Source organism: Oncorhynchus mykiss, chromosome 13, assembly GCF_013265735.2.
Source record: "Oncorhynchus mykiss isolate Arlee chromosome 13, USDA_OmykA_1.1, whole genome shotgun sequence".
In the NCBI taxonomy this organism is placed as follows: Eukaryota; Metazoa; Chordata; class Actinopteri; order Salmoniformes; family Salmonidae; genus Oncorhynchus; species Oncorhynchus mykiss.
In genome coordinates this window covers 29592590-29617320 of record NC_048577.1, presented here as the reverse complement: position 1 = coordinate 29617320, position 24731 = coordinate 29592590, and the positions used below count along the sequence as shown (strand labels likewise).

The following is a 24731-nucleotide window of genomic DNA, read 5'->3' as shown; positions in this document are numbered from 1 at the left end:
GAGACTGCGTAAAATTAGAGAATCCCACACATGCGCAGAAGCTTTGGATTTAGTTGTAGGGAAAATGGTTCTAGAGAATTTGGATCTGCAGCCACTCTGTATTTTGAAACTTCTCTTAATGGTCTATCAAAAGCACAATCCCTGATTCTATTACATTTTTTTGTCAGCTATATGGCAGCCCTGCTTTTTGGTGGCTGGACATGGCTGGAAAAATGTAATCAGTGGGTATCATCACTCATTGAAATTACCATCAGCTGTACATATTGCAGATTGCACCTTTAAAAAGTTATTTACACTTTCTTTAGAAATATATCAAATGCACCAGCTTTCATGTCAAGTTTTTGTCACTCATGCCAAATATGGCACAGATCTGTGACGAGGCTAGCTGTCAGTAACTTTGACTAAACATTGAGCCCTGGGGGAACCTCCTCCAAATCAGGATTCTTCCAGTTAGCACCATTCACTCTCCATTCACTGCTATGGTGTGCCTGTCCAAAGTCAACTCTACGTTTGTGTAAACACCCATCCACCAACCACCACATCCTAGCAGTGCTAATTTACATTGAGTTATAAAAAGACTGACATTGTTAGGGCCATGTAACATGACACCGGCGACCGTCGCACCACTTTGTAAAGATGAGCGTGTCAAGTGGGACTTGGACAGTCAAAACTGGGGATGACGAGACTATGCGGCTATTCTTAGCTCTTTTGTTCAGTGTTGAGAGTAGAGTTGGGACCGTACTATCACCTCCACTACCACCCTATACCCAGGCCACGAAGTCCAGACTGCCAGCCACCAAAGTCGTTCTCATTTGACGAGATGTGGAAGATCAAACGTAAGTGACGCCACCATTTTGTGGCATGCGTGCATCCTCTTTCACATTGTCAAAACGAAAATAACAAAATGACTGCAAATGGCAAGTTGTTTTTCCCTACACACACAGGCTACAGTTCTGCGTGGCTGAGAGACATTTTCAGCCAGGCAACTAATAGAACTTGGTAGAGCTCACACCTTCAATTCCTTTGCGTTATGATTTTGATTAGAGTTTAAGAATATAAAATGCCACTGTACTGCATTCCTGATGTAAAACTTATCTTACAGCCCCCATCACGTACTCGTTGGAAGCAAAGTACAGGCCCCATCTCGAGGTAATACTTTTGGGAACTGTTTTCATCCAATTTAATTCACTGTCTAGCAAGGATTGATGTTCTATATTCCTACTGTGCAGGGTAACTAAGGACTAAGCTATGTGGACGAAAGCCATCGCAGCCTTGCAATTCCGAGTGTGTTTTCAAACATCTGGTCAGACAACAAGGCAGAGTCAAGACCAGCATCATGTTCATTAGGCATCGAATGGAAGACGATGTACTGAATGAAACAGGGAGGGATTACCTGGCCCCCAAAAAACGCTCATTAGGTGTTGTGTTAAAACATTTTCTGTTGTGTGCCCTCTTGAAACCTACCAAGGGTCCAGTTAAACAATGAACTCAATTAGAATTTAATTCATGAACTGAAAATCCACCAGGAAAATCCCAAGATACTGTATGTTGTCATTGTAAAAATTTAAATAGAGGACTTTACATCTTTGCCATTATAGCGCATCTGTGACAGCATGGGCAGCACCCGAGGCAACAATTCATAGGAATCCCACCCAGTCGACTACTTTAAAGTGGCGCTACCCATGGCAAATCAGCCTTTTGGCCACTAGAGGCATCTATCGTTCTCTATGGTGGAGAGTTAAAGGCGTCAGCATGCTTCCCAGCCGAAACAGTTTGAAACAGTTTGTGTATATATTATGAACGTATTTTGTGACGAACCGAGCAAGTGTGCCAGCATACTCCCTTGAGAGACCTTCGGTTGAAAATGAGAAAAAAGTGGCAATAATACTGTTTGTCCATTTTGAGACGCCGTAGCCAGCATACACTTACTCAAAATAGTCCGAATTCATCTACGATAACTCAAGAAATCTGTCATTAATTTTGACATTTTTGCAGAGGACATCTTAAGTGTGCAATGTTGCATCTAAGATGTTTGGTCCAGTATTTCTCATGTGAAAAAATGTGAATGAAAATCAGTTGTCTCTCATTGAATGACACCTACTATTAAAGAATCCATACTGTTATTAACCAATAACAGACGCAGAGTAGACTTCGGCTTGCCTTGAGAAAACACTTTGTGTGCCCAAACAGCCCAAAAAAACTAACAAAAAAAGTCCAAAACGAACATAAGAGTCACAAAATGTCATCATAATATATGCACAAACTCTTCTGAACTGTTTTGGCTGGGAAGCCTTAACAGTGCCTTCAGAAAGTATTATTCAACATTTTGTTGTGCTATAGCTTGAATTCAAAATGGATTAAATAGATTTTTTGACCTCACCCATCGACACACAATACCCCATGACAAATCATCACTCCCATAGAATTCTATGGTCACTCCCTCTAAGGCCAACTTTGAATTGTTGATGTACCAGACTTACATATATGCGCTGTGTGCAATAACCTGGGGATGAGGTTACCTTAGAACTCATTTATTTGTATGGTATTGGTCTGCATCATTATGTGTAGGCCAATATGGGCCATAGTGTATGCATTTTCATTTATTAATTGAAATTCTCATGCTATTCTATGTAGTCTACTGGTATGTTCTAGACAAACGGCCTTCAAGGCCAATAACGTTTATACTCTATTCCATTTCTATTTTCCCGTCTGACCACATCCTATCCGCCCAGACCTTGGTCCCTACAGACCCCATGTCCCTGTTCAACCTGAAGAGAGGTTCCCCCGAAGAGGAGTTCCCTAACCTAAAATACAACTACACGTGTATGGCGAGCATCCTGACTCCAAAACTGTATGCTCGCCAGTTCAACCGTGCCACCCAGAGTGGGGTCATCTTTGATGATGTCATACGCCCGGGCCTCGAGGAACCAGGTGAAGTCAACAGGCATTACGCGATCTGTAGGGAACGCTTGTTGCTAGATCTGTATGTGCTGAAAACAAAGGGGGTTGAAGACTGTGTACATAGTACTAGTACTACCAGTGTAGGAAGTGATAGAGTAGTATATGGACTGTCGATATACAATCTATCACTTCCTACACTGGTAGTACTAGTACTATGTACAGTATAGCACAGTACTCAATCCTGTTTGTTTTCAGCAAAAAAACTAAGAATTAGGGGTTAAGGTTAGGTTAAGGGTGTGTGTGGTTACTGTGCTAGGGAATCATAACATACTTTAAGTATCCACCTCGTCGCAGGCAAAATGTTTGTGTGTGTGATATATATCTATTTATGTATTTATGTATTTATGTGTGTGTATATATATATATATATATATATATATATATATATATATATATATATATATATATATATATATATATATATATATATATATATATATATACACACACACACAGTGGAGAGAACAAGTATTTGATACACTGCCGATTATGCAGGTTTTCCTACTTACAAAGCATGTAGAGGTCTGTAATTTTTATCACAGGTACACTTCAACTGTGAGAGACGGAATCCTAAACAAAAATCCAGAAAATCACATTGTATGATTTTTAAGTCATTCATTTGCATTTTATTGCATGACATAAGTATTTGATAAATCAGAAAAGCAGATCTTAATATTTGGTACAGAAACCTGTGTTTGCAATTACAGAGATCATACGTTTCATGTAGTTCTTGCCCAGGTTTGCACACACTGCAGCAGGGATTTTGGGCCACTCCTCCATACAGACATTCTCCAGATCCTTCAGGTTTCGGGGCTTTCGCTGGACAATACGGACTTTCAGCTCCCTCCAAAGATTTCTATTGGGTTCAGGTCTGGAGACTGGCAAGGCCACTCCAGGACCTTGAGATGCTTCTTACGGAGCCACTCCTTAGCTGCCCTAGCTGTGTGTTTCGGGTCGTTGAAATGCTGGAAGACCCAGCCCGACCCATCTTCAATGCTCTTACTGAGGGAAGGAGGTTGTTGGCTAAGATCTCGCGATACATGGCCCCATCCATCCTCCCCTCAATACGGTGCAGTCATCCTGTCCCCTTTGCAGAAAAGCATACCCAAAGAATGATGTTTCCACCTCCATGCTTCACGGTTGGGATGGTGTTCTTGGGGTTGTACTCATCCTTCTTCTTCCTCCAAACACAGCGAGTGGAGTTTAGACCAAAAAGCTCTATTTTTGTCTCATCAGACCACATGACCTTCTCCCATTCCTCCTCTGGATCATCCAGATGGTCATTGGCAAACTTCAGACGGGCCTGGACATGTGCTGGCTTGAGCAGGGGGACCTTGCGTGCGCTGCAGGATTTTAATTCATGACGGCGTGGTGTGTTACTAATAATTATTTGAGACTGTGGTCCCAGCTCTCTTCAGGTCATTGACCAGGCACTGCCGTGTAGTTCTGAGCTGATCCCTCACATTCCTCATGATCATTGATGCCCCACGAGGTGAGATCTTGCATTGAGCCCTAGACCAATGGGGGATTGACCGTCATCTTGAACTTCTTCCATTTTCTAATAATTGCGCCAACAGTTGTTGCCTTCTCACCAAGCTGCTTGCCTGTTGTCCTGTAGCCCATCCCAGCCTTGTGCAGGTCTACAATTTTACCCTGATGTCCTTACACAGCTCTCTGGTCTTGGCCATTGTGGAGAGGTTGGAGTCTGTTTGATTGAGTGTGTGGACAGGTGTCTTTTATACAGGTAATGAGTTCAAACAGGTGCAGTTAATACAGGTAATGAGTGGAGAACAGGAGGGCTTCTTAAAGAAAAACTAACAGGTCTGTGAGAGCCAGAATTCTTACTGGTTGGTAGATGATCAAATACTTATGTCATGCAATAAAAAGCAAATTAATTACTTAATCACACCATGTGATTTTCTGGATAGTTGTTTTAGATGAAGTGTACCTATGATAAAAAATTACAGACCTCTACATGCTTTGTAAGTAGGAAAACCTGCAAAATCGGCAGTGTATCAAATACTTGTTCTCCCCACTGTATATATACACACACACACACACACATATATATGTATACACATATACACATATACAGTGCCTTGCGAAAGTATTCGGCCGCCTTGAAATTTGCAACCTTTTGCCACATTTCAGGCTTCAAACATAAAGATATATTGAGATGTATTTTTTTGTGAAGAATCAACAACAAGTGGGACACAATCATGAAGTGGAACGACATTTATTGGATATTTCAAACTTTTTTAACAAATCAAAAACTGAAAAATTGGGCGTGCAAAATTATTCAGCCCCTTTACTTTCAGTGCAGCAAACTCTCTCCAGAAGTTCAGTGAAGATCTCTGAATGATCCAATGTTGACCTAAATGACTAATGATGATAAATACAATCCACCTGTGTGTAATCAAGTCTCCGTATAAATGCACCTGCACTGTGATAGTCTCAGAGGTCCATTAAAAGCGCAGAGAGCATCATGAAGAACAAGGAACACACCAGGCAGGTCCGAGATACTGTTGTGAAGAAGTTTAAAGCCGGATTTGGATACAAAAAGATTTCCCAAGCTTTAAACATCCCAAGGAGCACTGTGCAAGCGATAATATAGAAATGGAAGGAGTATCAGACCACTGCAAATCTACCAAGACCTGGCCGTCCCTCTAAACTCTCAGCTCATACAAGGAGAAGACTGATCAGAGATGCAGCCAAGAGGCCCATGATCACTCTGGATGAACTGCAGAGATCTACAGCTGAGGTGGGAGACTCTGTCCATAGGACAACAATCAAGTCGTATATTGCACAAATCTGGCCAAACCAGATCAAACCTGAGACTGGGACGGAGATTTGTCTTCCAACAAGACAATGATCCAAAACATAAAGCAAAATCTACAATGGAATGGTTCAAAAACAAACATATCCAGGTGTTAGAATGGCCAAGTCAAAGTCCAGACCTGAATCCAATCGAGAATCTGTGGAAAGAACTGAAAACTGCTGTTCACAAATGCTCTCCATCCAACCTCACTGAGCTCGAGCTGTTTTGCAAGGAGGAATGGGGAAAATATTCAGTCTCTCGATGTGCAAAACTGATAGAGACATACCCCAAGCGACTTACAGCTGTAATCGCAGCAAAAGGTGGCGCTACAAAGTATTAACTTAAGGGGGCTGAATAATTTTGCACGCCCAATTTTTCCGTTTTTGATTTGTTAAAAAAGTTTGAAATATCCAATAAATGTCGTTCCACTTCATGATTGTGTCCCACTTCTTGTTGATTCTTCACAAAAAATACAGTTTTATATCTTTATATTTGAAGCCTGAAATGTGGCAAAAGGTCGCAAAGTTCAAGGGGGCCGAATACTTTCGCAAGGCACTGTATATACATATACATACATACATACATACATACATGCATACATACATACATATAAAAATACATACATACAAAAATACTTACATATAAAAATACATACATATAAAAATACATACATACAAAAATACATACATATACACATATATAAATGTGTTATATGTATGTATTTTTGTATGTATGTATTTTTACATGTATGTATGTATACACTGCTCAAAAAAATAAAGGGAACACTAAAATAACACATCCTAGATCTAAATGAAATAAATATTCTTATTAAATACTTTTTTCTTTACATAGTTGAATGTGCTGACAACAAAATCACGCAAAAACTATCAATGGAAATCAAATTTATCAACCCATGGAGGTCTGGATTTGGAGTCACACTCAAAATTAAAAGTGGAAAACCACACTACAGGCTGATCCAACTTTGATGAAATTTCCTTAAAACAAGTCGAAATGAGGCTCAGTAGTGTGTGTGGCCTCCACGTGCCTGTATGACCTCCCTACAACGCCTGGGCATGCTCCTGATGAGGTGGCGCATGGTCTCCTGAGGGATCTCCTCCCAGACCTGGACTAAAGCATCCGCCAACTCCTGGACAGCCTGTGGTGCAACGTGGCGTTGGTGGATGGAGCGAGACATGATGTCCCAGATGTGCTCAATTGGATTCAGGTCTGGGGAACGGGCGGGCCAGTCCATAGCACCAATGCCTTCCTCTTGCAGGAACTGCTGACACACTCCAGCCACATGAGGTCTAGCATCGTCTTGCATTAGGAGGAACCCAGGGCCAACCGCACCAGCATATGGTCTCACAAGGGGTCTGAGGATCTCATCTCGGTACCTAATGGCAGTCAGGCTACCTCTGACGAGCACATGGAGGCCCCCCAAAGAAATGCCATCCCACACCTTGACTGACCCACCGCCAAACCGGTCATGCTGGAGGATGTTGCAGGCAGCAGAACATTCTCCATGGCGTCTCCAGACTCTGTCACGTCTGTCACATGTGCTCAGTGTGAACCTGCTTTCATCTGTGAAAAGCACAGGGCGCCAGTGGCGAATTTGCCAATCTTGGTGTTCTCTGGCAAATGCCAAACATCCTGCACGGTGTTGGTCTGTAAAGCACAACCCCCAACTGTGGACGTCAGGCCCTCATACCACCATCATGGAGTCTGTTTCTGACCGTTTGAGCAGACACATGCACATTTGTGGCCTGCTGGAGGTCATTGCAGGGCTCTGGCAGTGCTCCTCCATGCACAAAGGCGGAGTTTGCGGTCCTGCTGCTGGGTTGTTGCCCTCCTACGGCCTCCTCCACGTCTCCTGATGTACTGGCCTGTCTCCTGGTAGCGCCTCCATGCTCTGGACACTACGCTGACAGACACAGCAAACCTTCTTGCCACAGCTCGCATTGATGTGCCATCCTGGATGCACTACCTGAGCCACTTGTGTGGGTTGTAGACTCCGTCTCATGCTACCACTAGAGTGAAACCACCGCCAGCATTCAAAAGTGACCAAAACATCAGCCAGGAAGCATAGGAACTGAGAAGTGGTCTGTGGTCAACACCTGCGGAACCACTCCTTTATTGGGGGTGTCTTGCTAATTGCCAATAATTTCCACCTGTTGTCTATTCCATTTGCACAACAGCATGTGACATTTATTGTCAATCAGTGTTGCTTCCTAAGTGGACAGTTTGATTTCACAGAAGCGTGATTGACTTGGAGTTATTGTGTTGTGTAAGTGTTCACTTTATTTTTTTGAGCAGTGTATATATGTATTATAATGATAGCCACCCACTTAAAAAAATACCAAAACAATGTCCTAACAGCTAGCTAATCCAAAATATCTGCTGCCGCTTTACAATGTGTGACTCTAGTGTATGAGTGTTTACTTACTATATGTGTGTATGCTGTTCCTGTACCGTCCTACAGGGGAGCTTCATGGACCCATGTCTGTGGGTTGTGTGGCTGGTGACGGCCAGTCGTACATCCTCTTCTGTGACTTCTTTGATCGGGTCATTGAGGCCTACCAAAACCACAAGATCAGCAAGTTACAGGAGAGTGACTTTAATCATGACAACTTAAAGGTACTGTTGCGCGGACACAGAGTCTGGTCTTATAAGTGTATCTCCATTTCACATAACAAAACGTCAAATATTGTTAAAAAAAAGTTGCATTTGAAGGTTTCATCCTAATCCCAACTACAACGTTTCATGCTTTTATGAAAAAGTTTAACATTTTCCACATATCGCTTGGACTATTCACACTGATTTCAGTGTGCCACACTTCATAACAGACCTCTACCAAAGATGTGTGATTGTCATAAAAACTGTCGATAGATGTTATGTCAAGATCTCAGTAATGTTTATGACAACTACAGGGGCTTGCGAAAGTATTCACCCCCTTGGCATTTTTCCTATTCTGTTCCCCTACGGGGGGGGGGGGGGTTTGCATAATTTTATTTTACACAAAATGCCTACCACTTTGAAGATAAAAAATATTTTGTCATTGTAATTGTGAAACATACATGAAATTCAACCATTTTTAAAAAACTTGAGCGTGCCTAACTATTCACCCGCCAAAGTCAATACTTTGCAGAGCCACCTTCTGCAGCAGTTACAGCTGTAAGTCTCTTGGGGGTATGTCTCTATAAGCTTGGTGCATCTTGCTACTGGGATTTTTGCAGATTCATGGCAAAACTGCTCCAGCTTCTTCAAGTTGGATGGGTTCCTCTGGTGTACGTTAAGTAATATCACAGATTCTAAATTGGATTTAGGTCTAGGCTTTGACCATTCCAATACATTTAAATGTTTCCCCTTAAAACACTTGTGTTGCTTTAGCAGTATGCTTATGGTCATTGTCCTGCTGGAAGGTGAACCGCCGTCCCAGTCTCAAATCACTGGAAGATTGGTCAGAATTGAAGGAATGATGGATGGCGCTAAATACAGGGAAATTCTTGAGGGAAACCTGTTTCCCAGTCCCTGCCGATGGAAAAACCTGGTGTTCTTGGGGAAATGAGAGGTGTTGGGTTTGCGTCAGACATTGCGTTTTCTTGATGGCCAAAAAGCTCAATTTTAGTCTCATCTAACATGAGTACCTTCTTCCATATGTTTGGGGAGTCTCCCACATGCCTTTTGGCAACCACCAAACAAACGGGTTTGCCTAATTTTTTCTTTAAGCAATGACTTTATTCTGTCCACTCTTCCGTAAAGCCCAGGTCTGTGGAGTGTGCGGCTTAAAGTGGTCCTATGGACAGATACTCCGATCTCCGCTGTGGAGCTTTGCAGCCCCTTCAGGTTTATCTTTAGTCTCTTTGTTGCCTCTCTGATTAATGCCCTCCTTGTCTGGTCAAACCTGCTCTCTTGGCAGGTTTGTTGTGGTACCATATTCTTTCCATTTTTTAAAAATGGATTGAAATGGTGCTCCGTGGGATGTTCAAAATTTCAGATATGTTTTTTATAACCCAACCCTGATCTGTACTTCTCCACAACTTTGTACCTGACCCGTTTGGAGAACTCATTGGTCTTTATGGTGCCGCTTGCTTAGTGATGTTGCAGACTCCGGGGCCTTTCTGAACAGGTGTATTTGTACTGAGATCATGTGACAGATCATGTGACACTCAGATTGCAGACAGGTGGACTTTATTTAACTAATTGTGACTTCTGAAGGTAAGGAACTGAGAAGTGGTCTGTGGTCACCACCTGCAGAACCACTCCTTTATTGGGGGTGTCTTGCTAATTGCCAATAATTGGTTGCACCAGATCTTATTTAGGGGCTTCATAGCAAAGGAGGTGAATACATATGCACGCACCACTTTTCAGTTTTTTATTTTGTAGAATTTGAATCATGTTATTTTTTCCATTTCATTTCACCAATTTGGACTATTTTGTGTAAATCCATTACAGGAAATCCAAATAAAAATCTATTTAAATTACAGTTTGTAATGCTACAAAATCGGAAAAATGCCAAGGGGGATGAATACTTGCAAGGCACTGTATGTAGGGCATTGTGGCATAACATTCCAATAGTGTTATCCAGTACATCCGTATCAGATGTGTAAATACTTAAATGTGTTTAAATGCATTTATGGCTCGTTCGCTCTCTCTCTGTGTGTGTGTGTGTGTGTATGGCTGGCTGATTAATGTATACTCTGTGTGTGTGCGTAGGGAGGTGATGATTTTGACCGTGATTACGCCTTGAGCTGCGAGGTGAGTGTGGTGCGCGGTGTGGATGACTTCGGCTTTCCGACACACTGCAGCCGGGGAGAGCGTAGACAGCTCTTCATGCTGGCCAAGAAAGGTACTGCGTGCTCTGATCTACAGTAACAACATAGCACAAATATTACATACAGTGCAGGTTTGATGTCAATTTTAATTTAATTCCATTTAAATTATTGAATTCAGTCAGGGAGTGGATAATTTACTGTTAATTAAATTCACATTTTTAAATCTTCAAGTTATGGAATTGAAATATATACAGTGCCTTGCGAAAGTATTCGGCCCCCTTGAACTTTGCGACCTTTTGCCACATTTCAGGCTTCAAACATAAAGATATAAAACTGTATTTTTTTGTGAAGAATCAACAACAAGTGGGACACAATCATGAAGTGGAAGGACATTTATTGGATATTTCAAACTTTTTTAACAAATCAAAAACTGAAAAATTGGGCGTGCAAAATTATTCAGCCCCTTTACTTTCAGTGCAGCAAACTCTCTCCAGAAGTTCAGTGAGGATTTCTGAATGATCCAATGTTGACCTAAATGACTAATGATTATAAATACAATCCACCTGTGTGTAATCAAGTCTCCATATAAATGCACCTGCACTGTGATAGTCTCAGAGGTCCGTCAAAAGCGCAGAGAGCATCATGAAGAACAAGGAACACACCAGGCAGGTCCGAGATACTGTTGTGAAGAAGTTTAAAGCCGGATTTGGATACAAAAAGATTTCCCAAGCTTTAAACATCCCAAGGAGCACTGTGCAAGCGATAATATTGAAATGGAAGGAGTATCAGACCACTGCAAATCTACCAAGACCTGGCCGTCCCTCTAAACTTTCAGCTCATACAAGGAGAAGACTGATCAGAGATGCAGCCAAGAGGCCCATGATCACTCTGGATGAACTGCAGAGATCTACAGCTGAGGTGGGAGACTCTGTCCATAGGACAACAATCAGTCGTATATTGCACAAATCTGGCCTTTATGGAAGAGTGGCAAGAAGAAAGCCATTTCTTAAAGATATCCATAAAAAGTGTTGTTTAAAGTTTGCCACAAGCCACCTGGGAGACACACCAAACATGTGGAAGAAGGTGCTCAGGTCAGATGAAACCAAAATGGAACTTTTTGGCAACAATGCAAAACGTTATGTTTGGCGTAAAAGCAACACAGCTCATCACCCTGAACACACCATCCCCACTGTCAAACATGGTGGTGGCAGCATCATGGTTTGGGCCTGCTTTTCTTCAGCAGGGACAGGGAAGATGGTTAAAATTGATGGGAAGATGGATGGAGCCAAATACAGGACCATTCTGGAAGAAAACCTGATGGAGTCTGCAAAAGACCTGAGACTGGGACGGAGATTTGTCTTCCAACAAGACAATGATCCAAAACATAAAGCAAAATCTACAATGGAACGGTTCAGAAATAAACATATCCAGGTGTTAGAATGGCCAAGTCAAAGTCCAGACCTGAATCCAATCGAGAATCTGTGGAAAGAACTGAAAACTGCTGATCACAAATGCTCTCCATCCAACCTCACTGAGCTCGAGCTGTTTTGCAAGGAGGAATGGGAAAAAATTTCCGTCTCTCGATGTGCAAAACTGATAGAGACATACCCCAAGCGACTTACAGCTGTAATCGCAGCAAAAGGTGGCGCTACAAAGTATTAACTTAAGGGGGCTGAATAATTTTGCACGCCCAATTTTTCAGTTTTTGATTTGTTAAAAACTTTTGAAATATCCAATAAATGTCGTTCCACTTCATGATTGTGTCCCACTTGTTGTTGATTCTTCACAAAAAAATACAGTTTTATATCTTTATGTTTGAAGCCTGAAATGTGGCAAAAGGTTGCAAAGTTCAAGGGGGCCGAATACTTTCACAAGGCACTGTATATTTTTTAATTGGAATTGTAAAAACATCTTTTAGATTGAAATTCAATATTCCTACATTTCCCAGTTAATGGAATTAATGCACAGAGAATCAAACATGTACTGTAGGATTTGTTTTTAGTAATTTCAACATCTATTCCTATATTTATAGTATAGCTAGGCTGTCTGAACAGTGACATAAATTAGAATTAGAATTGTTGGGGATAATATTGAATTGGGAATTCAATTACTGGAATTGACCGAACATTGGAATTGAGGAATGTAATTTTCTCTGAATTCAAAGACTGACCTGGAATTTGAATTTAATTCAATTGAGTTTACAGGGAGCGAGAACAGAATTAAAATGTAATTTGTGGAATTGACCCAAACTCTGATACAGTGTGATACTTTATCCTCAACGGCAATTAAAACCAAATGTAATTGAGCTCATTAACTTCAGCAGTTTAAGTTGATATGTTTTAGGCTATTCATTTACATTTAAAGAATAACAATGAATATGAGGGCTGCTATCAATTTTAATAATCTTGAGGACACCAAGCAAAAGCAATCAATGCTCCTTCTCACACAGTAGTTTCAAGTAACATTGTAATGGTACATGGAGTCAGAAGGAGGATACACTATTTCAGGGGTGCACAGCTCAAGGCCGAGTTCCACAGCTCAAGGCCGAGTTCCACAGCACAAGGCCGAGTTCCACAGCTCGGCTGGTTTTCGCTTCACCAAATTGATGTTACCGAATGGCCCAAATAGAAATCAGTCACTAGCTAAAAGGCAAGGACAAAAATCTGCAGAACTGCTGTCATCGAAGAATGGAGCAGAGCATCCCTGCACTAACCAATCAGACCTATAGCAAACATGATTGATTGACACTTCTTCCAGCTCTGGACCAATTGGCAGAGGAGTTGCCAGGGAAGCTGTACTCAAGGGCAGAACTGTCACAAGACAAAGAAGACAAGGGAGTGACCGTGGGAGCCCCTTCCCTTTCCCAGTTGAGGAATGGGGTGGCCCGTGACTGGCCTGACTCCAGAGCTGTATGGTCAGTGCTGCTCTTTAAGTGCCACTGGCATGTTCCCTTCTTTACAACCTAAATAATTTATTGTGTGTGTTGTTTACCTTTTTTATGCACTAATATTCTTTGTTGCAATGAAAAATACGTAAATATAATGTAATGTTCACACGTTAATGTTGCAATAACTGCTCTAGGGTCTGTTTTGCCTTTTAGTCCACAGTAGTTGTAAACTGGATGGAGAAGTAAAACAACTGCTCTACGGCCTGTTTTGCCTTTAACAGTTCGTTACTAATCTAGTGGAGAAGTGAGACAGTGCACTCTTCTTGTAAGTATAGGAGTAAATCATCATGAATATCTGTTTAAATAAACCCCATATTATTCAAACCATTTTAAAGAAGCAACAAAAAATATCATGGTGTCACAAACCCAGCTGATTCTGTTGCTCGACCCAGGTCCTGTGATTAATCAATATTACTCAAAATGTACAAACAGTACAACCCAGTTAGATGGTGCCTTTACACGATGGGCCTTTAACAGATTAAAGCTATGTTTCCAGCAAAACAGCAGCACACCACTTGTTTTAGTATATGGCTGAGGGACGAGGCTATATCGAACTACTCTCACATTCATAACAGCACTCTAGATGCAAGGACTGACCCTGTAAGTCCATTGCACACTGATACTGTTGTGATGACCATTACCACTCTGCAGGATCAGTAAAGACGGGACCCTGGTGGTATGGGTCAACATTGACGACCACCTCAGATTGGTGACCACGCGAGATGACGCCAACATCGCAGAGGCCTTCCAATGTATCTGTGTCAACATCCTTAAGGTTGGTACCCTCGGAAGACACAGATCCTGATTGCATGATTACCTTAAAGTGGAACTGACAGCATTTTAGCAACAAGAAATCGTATTAAAATCAGTTCATAAACACCGAGGACGAATATGAGTTTTTTTTAAGCGAGCACTTTTTTATTCTTATTGTTTTAATTTAGTTTATATTGCAACAATAATAACATTATTACACATCAATACAGGGACATTCCGGCGAATACAATGACATTTTTTAAATAATAGAACACCAGGCGAACCCGACCCCAAAAATTAAGAGACATTACTTCTAATAATTTTTCCAACTTAAGTTTCAGGGATTTATACAATTGTAACAGTTCAATGAAAAAAAACTACAAAATTAGGAGTTTTTCCCACCCCATTTACATTTGTGAATATAATATTTGGCCAAGAGAATTATAATGTTAATTAAATAGTTATAATCGGAATTACAAGGATATGTATAATGCCATTTAACATCAAAGGTAAACATAGGTAATTCTAGAGATTTTACACGCAACAATTCATGAAACCACTTAGACAAAGTAATTTACAAGTTTTCATAAATTATTTAAAAGTTTGGGAATTACGTATACTAAGGCATTTGTGAAAATGCTACAGCACCATTGATTGGGAACGCGGCCGTGCGCTTGGACTATGAAGAGACACTGCAGAAAATACAACCTAATAAAAACATCTGTCTCGTCCAGGACCAGTCTACGCAAATACAACCTAATAAAAACATCTGTCTCATCCAGGACCAGAGTCTACGCAAATACAACCTAATAAAAACATCTGTCTCGTCCAGGACCAGTCTACGCAAATACAACCTAATAAAAACATTGTCTCGTCCAGGACCAGTGTCTACGCAGACCGATGCGCCAAAGCCAATCAGATCTAGTCTGACCATTTTACTCGCCCTAGCAGAGCTGGTTATGCGCTTTACATGTTATCCAGAGCGTTCGTGACTAACTATTACCAACGACTGTTATAACTAAATCAATATAAACCACAGTTTTGTCGCTAATGGAAACAAATGAGTCAAGCACAGGCTAGCGAGATCATATTCATGCACGGATATTGCGCATTCGTAAATTCATCAGCCATTCTGCGCTCTGGGACATAGACGAGTGCTCTGAAATTGGAGTAGATAAAATAGCCAGAGTGAATTTGAGAACGCAAGAGATATGTTAACGAATAACAGTCGTTTAAGTTCTTGCTAGCTAACCAAATGATACCTGCACAAATGCCTTTACATCCCTGTTAGTGAGCATTTCTCCTTTGCCAAGATAATACATCCACCTGACAGGTGTGGCATATTAAGAAGCTGATTAAACAGCACGATCATTACACAGGTGTACCTTGTGCGGGGGACAATAAAAGGCCACTAAAACGTGCAGTTTGTCACACAATGCCACAGATGTCTCAAGTTGCTGACTGCAGGAATGTCCACCAGAGCAGTTGCTAGAGAATTTAATTGGCAGTTTTATAAAATTTGGCAGTACGTCCAACCGGCCTCACAACCGCAGACCACGTGTAACCATGCCAGCCCAGGACCTCCACATCTGTCTGTAATAAATCCCTTGTGTGGGGAAAAACTCATTCTGATTGGCTGAGCCTGGCCCCCCAGTGGGTGGGCCTATTCCCTCCGAGGCTCACCCATCGCTGCGCCCCTGTCCAGTCATGTGAAATCAAGATTAGGGCCTACTTAATTAATTTAAATTGACAAATTTCCTTATATGAACTGTAACTCAGTAAAATAGTTGAAATTGTAGCATGTAGCGTTAATATCTTTGTTCAGTATAGACACGCTAGCCTATTAGCCACGTTATGACTGATGTGATCCTTGCCCTTGCTAGTTTGATTGTATGGTCATTCCCAGCCTTAGTTACATTCGCCCATTTTTGTAAAAATAAATAAATGAGCCATTGAAACTGAAACAGTGCATCCCGAATGGAGGCAGCAAACATTGTACCAGGCCAGCTCTGATTTACAACCTGATAGCAATATTTTTGGCACGACCAAGAAAAGTATTGGTCAATTATATTAACCTTGCACAGTGGTGTAATACTTTAAAGTACTACTTTTGTCATTAAAAAAAAAAAATTGTACTTTAAGTAAAGGTTGTCTAAAAAGTAACTACATTCCTAAAGAAAATAATGTACTTTTTACTCCATACATTTTCCCTGGCACCCAAAAGTACTCGTTACATTTTGAATGCTTAGCAGGACTGGAAAATGGTCCAATTCATGCACTTGTCAAGATAACATGTGGACATCCCTACTGCTTCTTATCTGGAGAACTCAGTAAATACAAATGCATAATTTGTAAATGAGTGTTGATTCTAGCCCTGGCTATCCGTTAATGTTTTAAACAAGAAAATGGTGCCATCTGCTTTGCTTGATATAAGGAATTTATTTCCTTTTTTTTCCCTATTAAGTATTTGTTTACTTTTAAGTATATTTCAGCAATTACATTTCATTTGTATATTTAAGTATATTTAGAACCCAACCTCTTATAAAGTTGCTTTTGTGGCATAAACTGGGAATTTGATATTTTTGACTGATATTAGGATTGTCTGATTCTGGATCTAAAGAAGCACAGGTTGTACACGAGTGTACAGGCTTTTGTTCCAGCATAGCAACCATGTTTCTGACCGCTGTACTGGTTAGCGATATTGCACATTCAGTAAGACTACGGTTAACAGTTCGCTTAGCCATAGGCCATTTGAATTTCTGATTCCTACCACCAAACTTTTACCCTTTTCACACTTCTGAGCCACGTCCGAACTAAGCTCTAATGCGCTAGCGTATAGTTTGGGTCAGCATGATAGTATGAAAGTGGTATGGATTAGAGGTCGACCGATTAAGATTTTCAACGCCGATAACGATTATTGGAGGACCAAATAAAGCCGATACCGATTAATCTGCCGATTTAAAAAAATTGTATTTATTTATTTATTTGTAATAATGACAATTACAACAATACTGAATGAACACTTTTTAAAACTGAATATAATACATCAATCAAATCAATTTAGCCTCAAATAAATAATGAAACATGTTCAATTTGGTTTAAATAATGCAAAAACAAATTGTTGGAGAAGAAAGTAAAAGTGCAATATGTGCCATGTAAAAAAGCTAACGTTTAAGTTCTTTGCTCAGAACATGAGAACATATGAAAGCTGGTGGTTCCTTTAACATGAGTCTTCAATATTCCCAGGTAAGAAGTTTTAGGTTGTAGTTATTATAGGAATTATAGGACTATTTCTCTCTATACCATTTGTATTTCATATACCTTTGACTATTGGATGTTCTTATAGGCACTTTAGTATTGCCAGTGTAACAGTATAGCTTCCGTCTCTCTCCTCGCCCCTACCTGGGCTTGAACCAAGGACACAGACAACAGCCACCCTCGAAGCATCATTACCCATCGCTCCACAAAAGCCGAGCAAGGGGCACAACTACTTCAAAGTCTCAGAGCGTGTGATTTCACCGATTGAAATGCTATTAGCGCACACCCCGCTAACTAGCTAGCCATTTCACATCGGTTACACCAGCCTAATCTCGGGAATTGATAGGCTTGAAGCCATAAACAACGCAATGCTTGAAGCACAGTGAAGAGCTGCTGGCAAATGTACGAAAGTGCTGTTTGAATGAATGCTTACAAGCCTGTTGCTGCCTACCACCACTCAGTCGGACTGCTCTATCAAATATCAAATCATAGACTTAATTATAACATAATAACACACAGAAATACGAACCATAGGTCATTAATATGGTCAAATCCAGAAACGATCATTTTGAAAATAAAACGTTTATTCTTTCAGTGAAATACGGAACCGTTCCGTATTTAATCGAACGGTTGGCATCCCTAAGTCTAAATATTGCTGTTACATTGCACAACCTTCAATGTTACATCATAATTACGTAAAATTAAGGCAAATTAGTTCGCAACGAGCCAGGAGGCCCAAACTGTTGCATATACCCTGACTCTGCTGGCAATGAACGCAAGAGAAGTGACACAATTTCCCTAGTTTGATATTGCCTGCTGACATGAATTTCTTTCAACTAAATATGCAGGTTTAAAAATATATACTTCTGTGTCTTGAATTTAAGAAAGGCATTGATGTTTATGGTTAGGTACATTCGTGCAACGATTATGATATTTTCGCAAATGCGCTTTTGTTAAATCATCCCCCGTTTAGCGAAGTTGGCTGTCTTTGTTAGGAAGAAATAGTCTTCACAGTTCGCAACGAGCCAGGCGGCCCAAACTGCTGCATATACCATGACTCTGTTGCACAGAACGCAAGGGAAGTGACACAATTTCCCTAGTTAAAATAAATTCACGTTAGCAGGCAATATTAACTAAATATGCAGGTTTAAAAATATATACTTGTGTATTGATTTTAAGAAAGGCGTTGATGTTTAGGTACACATTGGTGCAACGACAGTGCTTTTTTTCGCGAATGCGCTTGTTAAATCACCACCCGTTTGGTGAAGTAGGCTGATTCAATGATAAATTAACAGGCACCGCATCGATTATATGCAACGCAGGACAAGCTAGATAAACTAGTAATATCATCAGCAATGTGTAGTTAAACTAGGGATTATGTTAAGAGTGATTGTTTTTTTTATAACATACGTTTAATGCTAGCTAGCACCTTACCTTGGCTCCTTGCTGCACTCGCATAACAGGTAGTCAGCCTGCCACGCAGTCTCCTCGTGGAGTGCAATGTAATCGGCCATGATTGTCCAAAAATGCAGATTACTTGAAAATCGGCCCTAATTAAAATCATCCATTCCGATTAAAATCGGTCGTACTCTAGTATGGATGTCCAATCCAAACTTCTGTGGTGGTGAAAAAAAACAAGTCTATTAATAGAAATTTAATGGGGCAAAACTAATGAGCTATGACCGTCTCTTGTTGTCCAGTTGGAGGCACTGTACAAAAAGCTGAGGCACCCATTCATCTGGAAGCAGCAGCTTGGATGGGTAGTGAGCTCTCCGGCAGATGTGGGGACCGGCCTGAGGGCTAGCGTTCGTGTCAAGCTGCAACACCTGCCCAGACACAAACGTCTGGAAGACGTCCTCAGGAGACTACGCCTCCGCATGGACAACACCGGTAATGCACATGGACGGGCTGAAATTGTTTTAGTGAAAACTAATTTGAGTAAAAAATAAATCTATTCTGAATTTCAGCGCTTCCTTGGCACATTTGACATTTGACATTTTTTGTACAATTGGCAAAACATATATAGGTCATGAATCATTCTTCTAGATATTCTGAGTATAACTCTAGGTGTAATATACACTACATATACACAAAAGTATGTGGACGTCCCTTCAAATTAGTGGATGCGGCTTTTTCAGCTTCACCCGTTGCTGACAGGTGTATAAAATTAAGCACATAACCATGCAATCTCCATAGACAAACAGGAGAATGGGCTTACTGAAGAGCTCAGTGACTTTCAACGTGGCACCCTCATAGAATGGCACCTGTCCAACATGTCAGTTCGTCAAATTTCAGCCCTGCTAGAGATGCCCCAGTCAACCAAGTGCTGTTATTGTGAAGTGGAAACATCTTGGAGCAACATCAGCAAAACCACGAAGTGGTAGGCCACACAAGCTCACAGAATGGGACCGCCGAGTGCTGAAGCGCATAAAAATCATCTGTCCTCAGTTGCAACACTCACTACCGAGTTCCAAACTGCCTATGGAAGCAACGTCAGCACAAGAACTGTTCGTTGGGAGCTTCATGAAATGGGTTTCCATTGCTGAGCAGCCGCTCACAAGCCTATGATCACCATGCGCAATGCCAAGCGTCGGTTGGAGTGGTGTAAAGAGCACCGCAAGCAGTGGAAACACGTTCTCTAGAGTAATGAGTCACACTTCACCATCTGGCAGCCCGAAGGACAAATCTGGCTTCTTCGGATGCCAGGAGAACTCTACCTGCACCAATGCATAGTGCCAACTGTAAAGTTTGGTGGATGAGGAATAATGGTCTTGGGCTGTTTTTCATGTTTCAGTGAAGGGAAATCTTAATGCTACTATAGCATACAATGGCATTCTAGAACAATTATGTGCTTCCTACTTTGTGGCAACAGTTTGGGGAAGGCCCTTTCCTGTTCCAGCTTGACAATCAATCAATCAATCAAATTTATTTTATATAGCCCTTCGTACATCAGCTGATATCTCAAAGTGCTGTACAGAAACCCAGCCTAAAACCCCAAACAGCAAGCAATGCAGGTGAAGAAGCACGGTGGCTAGGAAAAACTCCCTAGAAAGGCCAAAATCTAGGAAGAAACCTAGAGAGGAACCAGGCTATGTGGGGTGGCCAGTCCTCTTCTGGCTGTGCCGGGTGGAGATTATAACAAAACATGGTCAAGATGTTCAAATGTTCATAAATGACCAGCATGGTCGAATAATAATAAGGCAGAATAGTTGAAACTGGAGCAGCAGCACAGTCAGGTGGACTGGGGACAGCAAGGAGTCATCATGTCAGGTATTCCTGGGGCATGGTCCTAGGGCTCAGGTCCTCCGAGAGAGAGAAAGAAAGAGAGAATTAGAGAGAGCATATGTGGGATGGCCAGTCCTCTTCTGGCTGTGCCGGGTGGAGATTATAACAGAACATGGCCAAGATGTTCAAATGTTCATAAATGATCAGCATGGTCGAATAATAATAAGGCAGAACAGTTGAAACTGGAGCAGCAGCACAGCCAGGTGGACTGGGGACAGCAAGGAGTCATCATGTCAGGTAGTCCTGGGGCATGGTCCTAGGGCTCAGGTCCTCCGAGAGAGAGAAAGAGAGAAGGAGAGAATTAGAGAACGCACACTTAGATTCACACAGGACACCGAATAGGACAGGAGAAGTACTCCAGATATAACAAACTGACCCTAGCCCCCCGACACATAAACTACTGCAGCATAAATACTGGAGGCTGAGACAGGAGGGGTCAGGAGACACTGTGGCCCACTCCGAGGACACCCCCGGACAGGGCCAAACAGGAAGGATATAACCCCACCCACTTTGCCAAAGCACAGCCCCCACACCACTAGAGGGATATCTTCAACCACCAACTTACCATCCTGAGACAAGGCTGAGTATAGCCCACAAAGACCTCCGCCACGGCACAACTTAAGGGGGGGGGGGGGGGGGGGGGGGGGGGGGGCGCCAACCCAGACAGGATGACCACATCAGTGACTCAACCCACTCAGGTGACGCACCTCCTCCAGGGACGGCATGAGAGAGCCCCAGTAAAGCCAGTGACTCAGCCCCTGTAATAGGGTTAGAGGCAGAGAATCCCAGTGGAAAGAGGGGAACCGGCCAGGCAGAGACAGCAAGGGTGGTTCGTTGCTCCAGAGCCTTTCCGTTCACCCTCCCACTCCTGGGCCAGACTACACTCAATCATATGACCCACTGAAGAGATGAGTCTTCAGTAGAGACTTAAAGGTTGAGACCGAGTTTGCGTCTCTGACATGGGTAGGCAGACCGTTCCATAAAAATGGAGCTCTATAGGAGAAAGCCCTGCCTCCAGCTGTTTGCTTAAAAATTCTAGGGACAATTAGGAGGCCTGCGTCTTGTGACCGTAGCGTACGTGTAGGTATGTACGGCAGGACCAAATCAGAGAGATAGATAGGAGCAAGCCCATGTAATGCTTTGTAGGTTAGCAGTAAAACCTTGAAATCAGCCCTTGCTTTGACAGGAAGCCAGTGTAGAGAGGCTAGCACTGGAGTAATATGATCAAATTTTTTGGTTCTAGTCAGGATTCTAGCAGCCGTATTTAGCACTAACTTAAGTTTATTTAGTGCTTTATCCGGGTAGCCGGAAAGTAGAGCATTGCAGTAGTCTAACCTGGAAGTGACAAAAGCATGGATAAATTTTTCTGCATCATTTTTGGACAGAAAGTTCCTGATTTTTGCAATGTTACGTAGATGGAAAAAAGCTGTCCTTGAAATGGTCTTGATATGTTCTTCAAAAGAGAGATCAGGGTCCAGAGTAACGCCGAGGTCCTTCACAGTTTTATTTGAGACGACTGTACAACCATTAAGATTAATTGTCAGATTCAACAGAAGATCTCTTTGTTTCTTGGGACCTAGAACAAGCATCTCTGTTTTGTCCGAGTTTAAAAGTAGAAAGTTTGCAGCCATCCACTTCCTTATGTCTGAAACACATTCTTCTAGCAAGGGCAATTTTGGGGCTTCACCATGTTTAATTGAAATGTACAGCTGTGTGTCATCTGCATAGCAGTGAAAGTTAACATTATGTTTTCGAATAACATCCCCAAGAGGTAAAATATATAGTGAAAACAATACAACAATGCCATCATGCACAAAGTGAGGTCCATACAGAAATGTTTTGTCGAGATCGGCGTGGAAGAACTTGACTGGCCTGCACAGAGCCCTGACCTCAACCCCATCGAACACCTTTGGGATGAATTTTAACGCCGACAGTGAGCCAGGCCTTATCACCCAACATCAGTGACCGACCTCACTAATTCTCTAGTGGGTGAATGGAAGCAAGTCCCTGCAGAAATGTTCCAACATCTAGTGGAAAGCCCTCCCAGAAGTGAAGAGGCTGTTATAGCTGCAAAAGGGGAGGACCAAGTCCACATCAATGCCCACGATTTTGGAATAAAATGTTTGACAAACAGGTGTCCACATACTTTAAGTCATGTATTGTATAATGTGTGTGTATATAGTATCTATATACGCTGTAAGTTAGTTACTTTAAATTATTTTCGTTTTTTTTACAAGGATAAAAAAATATATACTGCTATAATTTCCTCCAAATTGACAAGCAAGTCCTTACATACCCTACTTTAATATGGTCGAAATAACTGAAGTTCTTACCTCTTTCCCCTTAGACTGCAGTGAAGTGTATAACATCAGTAATGCCCAGACAATCGGCTTGGACGAGGTGGGGTTCACGCAGCTAGTGGTGGACGGGGTCAAGCTGCTCATCCGCATGGAGAAGAGGTTAGAGGGGGAAGAGAAAATCGATGATCTGGTGCCTTTACAGAAGTAGAGCTGAGGAAGATGGGAGGGAAAGGGACTCCTGTCCTAATCAACAAACACTTCACATTTTAGTAGATTGACTGGGAGCGTGCTATTGTAATTACAGGGCTTTTGCGAGAATGACATGATCATGAGTTTTTCTAAAACCAACACTGTTTTAACAGATGACTATGTTAATGTTAATTGTACTGTGTTCTAATTCAATTAACACTGTGACATAGGTACAAAGACTTATTGCATAAAAAGTCAAATACTTTTCAAAAATTCAAAATTATGCTTATGTGCTGTATATAAAAACTGTTTGACTTCAAATATTTTTGCTTAATTTCACCTGTTTGCTTTCAGTATGAAGTTTGGCATGGCCACACACATTAGGATAATCATGAGCTACAGAGCAATATACACTGCTCAAAAAAATAAAGGGAACTTAAACAACACAATGTAACTCCAAGTCCATCACACTTCTGTGAAATCAAACTGTCCACTTAGGAAGCAACACTGATTGACAATACATTTCACATGCTGTTGGAATAGACAACAGGTGTAAATTATAGGCAATTAGCAAGACACCCCCAATAAAGGAGTGGTTCTGCAGGTGGTGACCACAGACCACTTCTCAGTTCCTATGCTTCCTGGCTGACGTTTTGGTCAATTTTGAATGCTGGCGGTGCTTTCACTCTAGTGGTAGCATGAGACGGAGTCTACAACCCACACAAGTGGCTCAGGTAGTGCAGCTCATCCAGGATGGCACATCAATGCGAGCTGTGGCAAGAAGGTTTGCTGTGTCTTTCAGCGTAGTGTCCAGAGCATGGAGACGCTACCAGGAGACAGGTCAGTACATCAGGAGACGTGGAGGAGGCCATAGGAAGGCAACAACCCAGCAGCAGGACCACTACCTCCGCCTTTGTGCAAGGAGGAGCAGGAGGAGCACTGCCAGAGCCCTTCAAAATGACCTCCAGCAGGCCACAAATGTGCATGTGTCTGCTCAAACGGTCAGAAACAGACTCCATGACGGTGGTATGAGGGCCTGACGTCCACAGGTGGGGGATGTGCTTACAGCCCAACACCGTGCAGGACGTTTGGCATTTGCCAGAGAACACCAAGCAAATTCGCCACTGGCGCCCTGTGCTCTTCACAGATGAAAGCAGGTTCACACTGAGCACATGTGACAGACGTGACAGAGTCTGGAGACGCCGTGGAGAACGTTCTGCTGCCTGCAACATCCTCCAGCATGACTGGTTTGGCGGTGGGTCAGTCATGGTGTGGGGTGGCATTTCTTTGGGGGGCCGCACAGGCCTCCATGTGCCTGCCAGAGGTAGCCTGACTGCCATTAGGTACCGAGAGGAGATCCTCAGACCCCTTGTGAGACCATATGCTGGTACGGTTGGCCCTGGGTTCCTCCTAATGCAAGACAATGCTAGACCTCATGTGGCTGGAGT

At 42.0% G+C, this 24731-nt stretch overlaps 1 protein-coding gene across 1 annotated transcript; it reads left to right on the top strand.

Annotated features, from left to right (window-relative positions):
* Positions 1 to 694: 694 nt before the first annotated feature.
* On the top strand, positions 695 to 23777 carry zgc:172076. Its single transcript, XM_021557402.2, has 9 exons — positions 695 to 836; positions 1103 to 1149; positions 2733 to 2931; positions 8259 to 8413; positions 10493 to 10625; positions 13309 to 13465; positions 14150 to 14273; positions 19210 to 19399; positions 23142 to 23777. The coding sequence occupies exons 1-9, from the start codon at positions 821 to 823 to the stop codon at positions 23300 to 23302; spliced, it is 1182 nt and encodes a 393-aa protein (XP_021413077.1). The 5' UTR covers positions 695 to 820; the 3' UTR covers positions 23303 to 23777.
* The last annotated feature ends 954 nt before the right edge of the window (positions 23778 to 24731 follow it).

Bases quoted from the DNA above. Each gene is read 5' to 3' on its own strand.
- zgc:172076 (XM_021557402.2), top strand. The intron at 10,626-13,308 runs GTACTGCGTGCT...CACTTCTTCCAG, and splicing joins CTTCATGCTGGCCAAGAAAG to CTCTGGACCAATTGGCAGAG. The intron at 13,466-14,149 runs GTCAGTGCTGCT...ACCACTCTGCAG, and splicing joins CCTGACTCCAGAGCTGTATG to GATCAGTAAAGACGGGACCC.